The sequence below is a fragment of the Triticum aestivum genome, unplaced genomic scaffold (genome assembly GCF_018294505.1).
Source record: "Triticum aestivum cultivar Chinese Spring unplaced genomic scaffold, IWGSC CS RefSeq v2.1 scaffold20407, whole genome shotgun sequence".
Taxonomy (NCBI): Eukaryota; Viridiplantae; Streptophyta; class Magnoliopsida; order Poales; family Poaceae; genus Triticum; species Triticum aestivum.
In genome coordinates, this window is record NW_025225740.1 from 10,767 (window position 1) to 18,543 (window position 7,777).

At 45.7% G+C, this 7,777-nt stretch overlaps 2 protein-coding genes across 10 annotated transcripts in view; both read right to left on the bottom strand.

Annotated features, from left to right (window-relative positions):
* LOC123172348 (uncharacterized) overlaps positions 1-733 on the bottom strand; it is a 2,863-nt gene extending 2,130 nt beyond the window's left edge. Inside the window, exon 1 of the mRNA XM_044589346.1 lies at positions 663-733. Coding sequence (XP_044445281.1) covers positions 663-733 — 71 coding nt within the window. The remainder of the gene's footprint in view (positions 1-662) is intronic.
* LOC123172346 (uncharacterized) lies at positions 714-5,879 on the bottom strand. 9 transcript variants are annotated; one of them, XM_044589337.1, is made up of 9 exons: positions 5,686-5,879; positions 5,459-5,597; positions 4,444-4,527; positions 3,872-3,970; positions 3,502-3,576; positions 2,163-2,891; positions 1,708-2,016; positions 1,435-1,563; positions 715-1,236 (listed from the first exon to the last, which is right to left on the bottom strand). In XM_044589337.1, exons 6-9 carry the CDS (start codon positions 2,881-2,883, stop codon positions 1,115-1,117), a joined length of 1,281 nt encoding a protein of 426 aa, XP_044445272.1. In that variant the 5' UTR covers positions 2,884-2,891; positions 3,502-3,576; positions 3,872-3,970; positions 4,444-4,527; positions 5,459-5,597; positions 5,686-5,879; the 3' UTR covers positions 715-1,114. The 9 variants fall into 9 exon arrangements, with proteins under 9 accessions (XP_044445276.1, XP_044445272.1, XP_044445273.1 ...); XM_044589338.1 differs by having other exon boundaries at positions 3,502-3,592; XM_044589340.1 differs by having other exon boundaries at positions 3,872-4,031.
* Between the last annotated feature and the right edge of the window lie 1,898 nt (positions 5,880-7,777).

The window sequence follows — 7,777 nt, forward strand, 5'->3', positions numbered from 1 at the left end:
GTGGGACCCCATAGTCAGTCCGACGTGGCGGGTATGCCCGGGAGCCCCCACATTCGCACCATATTTGGGTTGGATATGCGGGTGTCGGTCAGCCCGCGCGTTTGAGGCCCGTTTTAGGCGTCTGCCTGGGTCAAAATTTCGTGATCGGGCAGTGACCGGACGGCCCGCTCGGATGGGATGTATGAGGCGGGTTTGAGAGTTCCGGGTTTAGATGCTCTAAGCCGATTGAGATTTTTCCTGTATAAAAGCCGGTTATGTGTTAAACTTTTTTATATATAAATGGCAAGGCCCCAAATGTTATACAAGAGTGTATGTTACAGTCAAAAGTTTGTAGGGAGTTAATCCTGCATTAATTGTTAGCTTTTCTAATGGAGCAAATGATTTTTTTTTTAATTTCCAAATCTCTCTCTCTATTGCCCATCTATAGTTTGTTAAATACTAGAACATCATCTTTCAAAAAAAGAAAGGGTTATGCGCCGTCGCAAACTATTGCTTCCTATCTTCCCGTTTTTGTCAGATGCATATCTTCAAGCTGGCCGTGGCATGTCTGCAATTTTCTCTCCATATCTAGCATTAGATCGACAAATAATTTGAAATTCAAGTCTTTGAAAAATAAAACGGAGTAAAAAAAATGTCATGCCCCAAAAGGTTGTATTCTGAACCGCAGCAAGAACACTTTGTCATGCATAACATTACCAGCTGTGCAGGTCAGCAAGAACGCCTGTAAATTCATCTGCGGACAGAACTAAACTATCGCTTCAGCCTTCATCTACCAAAGCCACACACCTTTTTTGCAATATTGATAATCAAAATGCAGTTGCTCTAACAAATCTGGATCTATTGTTGGTTTGGTTACATCTCAGCTTGGAGCCAGGATTAACTCCTACAAATTTTTCTTAAGCTCCCAGAAAACAGCAGCTGCGCGCCATTTCCAAGCTCACCAAAATACCACCTAATTAATGATGTGCTTGACGAAACAAGTCCAAAAATCACCCACAGTTTACATCCTAGACGAATTTGAGATGGCGCAACGCGAGCTCAGATCGATCCCACTACAGATGCAATAAGAGTGGTTACACATGAGAGGAACTACAGCAACAAGAGTTAGAAAGATTCAGTCAACTAGAGTTAGTTTGCAGGGTCGGTAGTTCTTCCTACGACATTTCACCTTCCCGGTCACCAGCTTTGCATCACCACCTTGTGAGGACAGAGCCTTCGGACTGCTGGAAGTCAGGCCTGCAGCAGGATCACTGTTAGCATCTTTCTGGCAAGGCCACTGTTAACTCCAAATGCTAGGAATTTGTCGCAACACTTGCATTGATATGGATTTTTTGCATGATAAAAAACACAACTGTAATGACAAGAATGGCGCTGATGTTGGAGGGTGAGGACAATTCGGCGATTCAGCATGTTGGAGAGCAAGGACAACCGTACCAAGAGGTGGTTTTTCCCTAACCAAGGACAAGATATGGTAGTTCCTCTCAATATGTTTCGCCTTCGCTCTCACCAGCTTTGCATCGCCATCTTCAGAAGTCACAGCTTTAGGACTGGTGGAAATCGGGCCTGCAGCAGGTCACTGTTAACATTTTTCTAGGAAGGCCAATGTTAACTTCAAATACCAGGAATTTGTTGCAATGTTTGCTTGATATGGAACGTTTGCATGATAAAGACACAACTGTAATGACAAAGGGATGTAGAAGAAATTACTGGGGAATGTCGCTGATGTTGGAGAGCGAAGACAATTCGTTGATCCAGCATGTGGCAGAGCGAGGACAACCGTTTCAGCTGAGTTGATAAAGGCAGCTGATTCTTCTGCTGGCCTGAGCGTGCGAGACCTCTTGTGGTCGGCTGTTGGCTCTTCCACAGGACTGGTAAAACATTCACCCATCTGTATAAGCCTAGGACTTCTCCTAGGAGTGTCGGTATGGTAGTTCTTATGACATTTTGCATTCACACTCACTGACTTTGCGTCGCCACCTTCAGAAGTCTGAGCTTTCGGAGTGGTGGAAGTCAGGCCTACAACAGGTCAACGTTAACATTTTTCAGGAAGGCCACTGCTAAACTTCTCAAATACTAGAAATTTGTTGCAGTGTTTGCTTGATATGGATTGTTTGCATGATAAACACACAACTGTAGTGACAAAGGGGTAGAGAAGAACTTACTGAGGAGTGTCGTTGATGTTGGAGAGCAAAAACAACTCGTTGATCCAACATGTGTCATAGTGAGGACAGCCGTTTCAGCTGGGTCGGTAGAGGCAGCTGATTCTTCTGCTGGCCCGAGCGTGTGAGACCTCTTGTGGTCGGCTGCTGGCTCTTCCACAGGACCGATACAACATTCACCCATCTGTATAAGCCTAGGACTTCTCCTAGGAGTGTCGGTATGGTAGTTCTTCTTACGATATTTCCTTTTCACACTCACTGACTTGGCGGTTGCTTCCAAAGCATGTCCGGACTCAGTAGTCTCTTGCCTTCCTTCAGTTGCTGCAACAGACACAGCATGCACATCTTGAGTTCCTTCACTAGCTGCAAGGAGAGGTGCTTCCTCCATAATCATGGACGATGCGGTAGCTTCCAAAGCATGTACGGGCTCAGAAGCCTCTTGCCTTCCTTCACTAGCTGCAACAAACATAGCCTGCCTATCTTGACTTCCTTCACTGGCTGCAACAAACACGGCCTGCTCATTCTGACTTCCTTCACCAGCTGCAACAAACACGGCCTGCACCCCTCGGCTTCCTTCACCAGCTAGGACAAACACATCCTGCTTATCAAGCGACGCTGCCCGGTGCTGAGTTGCAATTAGAACCTCCTGAACAGTCTCGTCATCGCTGCTGCTCAAGTCAATAATATCATGATCACTCAGATCTATGAAATCTATTACTGTCATTTTGTGTCCTGAAATAGTAAAAATGTGTGAGCAACGATTAATGAAGAATGGCGCAGGAATAAAAAGAAGTTGAAGCTATATCCATCCATCATACATTTCACCCCTAAGGGAAAAGAAACAAGTAGCAAGGATAATAAAAATAACCAAAGTCACTTACCCTTTTTAAGAATCGAGATATTTCAACATTTATGTAGCTATTATAACATGACTGGCTCTTTAACTTGGAGCACCGGCCATAAACTCTCTTTTTTAGTACATGTGGTAAAAAAAACAATGAATGTACTATCGAAGACAAATGCAGTAAGATTATTTTATATAACCCGTCATAAATATTTTAATGTGCAAATTCAAAGAACTCTGATTCCAGAGCTCTAGCGGTTGCTTTGATTCCTACATATCCATTCAGTATATCTTGATTGAAAATGAAGCTATCATTTCCTTCTGTACTTTGCTAAATGAATAGATTTCACAAGAGGTCGAGAAGCTCGAGTAGTAGTAAGAATTAGAGTTCTTCCTCAATTATGGAATTTTTCACATAGCTCGGGTCAATTAGCATCTCCATGTGTCGAGTTAAAAGTAACAGCAACATTGCTAAAAATCGAACAAAAATGGCTTTACCGGATCCAAGTGTGACCAAACTGTCGCTTTCTTGATCGTATCCACTAGAATGAGGCTATTTGTGAATCTTGAGACCTGAATTTGCTATAACCTTTAGGATAGCAAGAGCTGGAGTTGTTGTAAATAGTACAAGCACTTGAAGTTGTAATGAGTGTTAATGCAAAATAACAAGAAAAGAGAAAAAATAACATTGAATCGTACAGAAAAAGATCATTGGATGATATTAGCTAGGTTCACAGTTTTGAGACACAGGAAAGGATAATGTTTGTACAAGTCTTCATTAACAAGAATAATGGGTCGAAAATTTTCAAACAACATTTGTTTCACCAGCAATGAATAATGAAAGGCATGTAAGGCAAGACCAGACTACCTTCAGCTCAAATTTTATCCTTGCAATAACTTGAAGGCCAAGGTTCTTAGCTTTCACCCCATTGACTAGTACAATTGCAGCAGCACCAATTGTACAGTGCTGGAAGATAAGAAAGGCACTGCAGTTACACTTTAATGTAACATCGCTTCGCGTAATTCATCTTAACCATGCAAAAAAGAATAAAATTTGAGCTCTGAAATAATCTAGCTCTTCAGTACTCTCTTAAGATGACACAGAACAGACCATTGATTTTTACTACTGAAAATCTACAACATTGTTTGGCTGAAGGTAGTCTGGTCATGTAAAAATAAAGCTACAATGCTAGACCAAGCAGGATCATAAATCTGAATGATTTTTTTTTAGCAGGGTAAATCTGAGTGAAATTGTTATGTTAACAAATATTGAATAGCGGCACTTCAATCACATAGCTCAATTCTACTAGCTGGATGTTTTTATTCAGGGTTATGGTACCATACTGGAAAATTGCTGTTTAAACTATTTAGCAAAGTTACCATCTAAGTAAATATCCATAAAGAAGTAAAACAAATAGCAAGGGTATGAAAATTGCAAACCTTATAGTAGAAGAACTGCCAGCTGTTACGGGCCAATTCTTCTTAAATGCTGGCCCCAAGTTTCTTCAGCTTCACTGGATCAAACTGTGCACATAGATGACCAGAGAAACCATGAAAAAACAGTAAGGAAAAAAGGCATGCTGATGGTTATGTATTTGCGTTGTCTTTGATGTGTTACTCTTCTGTGTACCACAAAATTATATTGAATCCGTATGTCAAAACCAGACCATGTTAGTATATCAATAAAAAGTGAAACCATGTGCAGATGACAAAGAAGAAATTCATTCCCTTACACAGATTCCGCAGATTTAGTAATCCATAAGTTCAGCACTAGTATAAGCTGACTACTGGATTTTCAACTAACCCCTCTTTCAGAATTGAGATACTGATATCATATCAACGAAATAACTATATTTCCTTAATTAACTGCTATTTTTGGCTTTGACAGCCTCTCCAACTTAAAGCACCATGAACTCTCTTCACTTAATACGCGTGGCAAAATATTAAACAGTGGAATTACTGTTAATTAATGATAAATGTATTAACATTACTTTCATGCATCCAACCATGAACATCCCATATATTTTAGCGAGCGAATTTGAAGAACTCCAGTTGCAAAAATCTAGAATTTTCTGCAGGATTTGTTCACAGCAGTTCGTCAAGCGAAGTCGAAGACGCCCCTGGTTGGCGGAGAAAACTTTGATGATTGCAATTTAGGAGAGCAGCAGGCTCGTTCGTCGCTAAACCTTAATTTTTCCTGTGCCGTGGGCCAAGTACTTTAGCTGAAAGGTGTGCTTAGCATAAACAAATTATATTACAGCTAACTAGTACGACCAACCAATGTCAGGAGATCTCTGTTTTACTGTTCAACATACTACTAGTACTACTAGTTTAAGCTGGCTTTGGTGGGATCAGTGAGCTCTGGAATGCTACGAGGAAAGAGTTGGCAAATCGCAAAGAGGGCATCTGAAAAGAACAAATCTGGAAGAGAAAGACAGAGACGGAGGCAGCAGACCTTGGTTCATCTGCTTCCCCTTCTCACCCCACCTTCACGGCTTCAGGCTACCTCCTTCCTCGCCCCCCTCCCCTCCCATCCGCTTGGCCCCCTTCCAAGCTCCGACAAAACGGCCGGAAATCAGAGCGCGATCGGTGCTCTGCAAGGAAACCAGCCGGGATCGTTGAGCAGCGAGCAAGAACCAGCTTAAAATCAGCTCCAAGAAAAGAAAGACGGGGGTTCCTCACCCGCAGGACGGATCGACCGGAGGCCTTCGCTCCGCGCTCACGGCAGCGCGGTCCAACGGAGGAGGGGCTGATCTGGTGGGGTGGGGAATGCCCTCCGAGGGAGGCAGGGGTCGCCGGATGGGTTCAGTCCGTCAAGAGCGTACGGGGCGGAGAGGACGGAGGAGCCACGGCCACGGGTGGGCAGAAAACTAGAAAAGGGAGGAGCGCCTACGATCATCACGTGGGGGGTTTCTGCGTCGTGGGACCCACCGTGAACAGAGGCGCAGCAGAAAGAACGTGTAGAACAGCCCAACTCCTTTATTCACAAGTTAAAAAACGTCCATAAGAAAAACTTTCCCCTCCCTCCCGAGCCGCTCCCGCGGGCGGCTCCGGAGGCTCCAACCCTAGCCCCGCGAGCGCCCCCCCTCCTCGATCTCCCCTGGCCGTCAAAGGCGGCGCGCGAAGTCTTGCGCGCCCCGACGGGCCTCCAACGCGCGGGGGAGTGGCGTCAAGCAGGCAGCGCAGTGGTCTCTCTGGCGATGAGGCGGGTGGCGTGGCAGGCGGCAAGGTGCGCATGTGAAGGCGGAGGCGGAGCACGGCCGCGGGCTTGTGGAGGAGGTGTTGGTGCGCGGCGGCCCTCCCAGTCATAGAGGCGACAGATCTCGGAGGGGACGGCGCGCCCGGTCATGGAGGCACCAGATCTCGCCCAGGTGGGCTTCGCTAGCGGCGGTCGGGAGCTGCTGCGGTGGATGGGGTGTGTTGTGCCTCCTGGTGAAGCCGGTGTGGGGGCTGCTGCTGGCGAATGCAAGGAGGAGGAGATGGAGCGGTGTTGGATCTGAGATTGAGCTCGGAATAGCAGCTCTCTGCAGGGAGCTCCATCCGACGACTGGTTTTCCTCTGTTTGTGGGTTCCAGGCGTCGAGGGTTGCTCTGTGTGCGTGACTGTCCGGCAGGAGTGGCTCGTTCAGCCGTTGCTTGAGGCGCCGGCGGCCCCTGGCCGTGTTGGTTTTGGGTCGGGAAGGTGGTCTAGAGTTGCTTTCCATGGCTGTGCGGGAGGTGGATGATGGTCTGAGTGCCCTCGGTCGTGCTAGGCATAGGTGTTCTGTGATGTTACATCCATGATGGCGAGGTGCTGCGCTGTGATCCTTTACGGATGAGTGGCCCAATTCGTTGCGAGGGATGGGAGGTGGGCGGCATTATGAATGAAAATCATGCACGTCTTTGGTCGGTGCTGGCATTGCTACGGGTATCGTTCCCCTCCTTGGAGGCATTGCTACGGTGTGTCGCCATCTTCCCCCTCTTGTTCGGATTGTCGTCTCCGGGCGAAAGCCTAGGTCTTGGACCGGCGATGGCGGTGTTGCTGCGTCGTTTCTTTGTTGGGAGCACCGGGTGTGGAGACATGGCTTGGTGATTCTGTAATGCGGTCCTCCGATGTATGTCGTTGGTCCGACTGGAGGTTCTGGGCGCAATGTACGCCATTGCCAGCAAGCTCAAGATGGTGGCTTTCTAGGGACCAGCCGAGTCCCGCCAACTACTCGCCATCTCCTCTTCGGCATTCAAGGGTGGTTGGTGCGTCGACTAGGGTAGTCCAATTGAAGTTGTTACTCTTCGAGATGATCAGTGTTGGTCGCGACGCGGCTATGTTGCTCTAGTTAGGGTAGGCGCCTTTGCGTTGTGTATGTTATGTGTGCGGGGATTTTCTTTAGATTAGCTTGGGTGTGGTATTTGTCTACACTTGTTGTTTGCAACGAGTTGTAGCTTCTTGTAATTGTCTTCTGACTTCTATTAAAATATGATACGCCTTTGGCGTACTCTCGAAAAAAAAACGTTCATAAGTCCGGATTTGACCATGTTAAACAAAATGTTATTTTGACAATTTATATTTTTTTACCATGGCAAGTTTAGTTGGTAAACATAGCCAATCTACTTTAAGTTTATTTTTTGCCAGAAAATTATCGTGCTTGCCACCTAAACGTTCCATCCTCGCGTCAACTAAAATTGTCATAAAAAATGTTCGATCTTCCATGATCAAATCCCGAACGTTCAGTATTTATCATTTCTAAAAAAAAACTCCTTTCACTTTGTGATTGAAAAAAAACTCATTATTGCCTTTA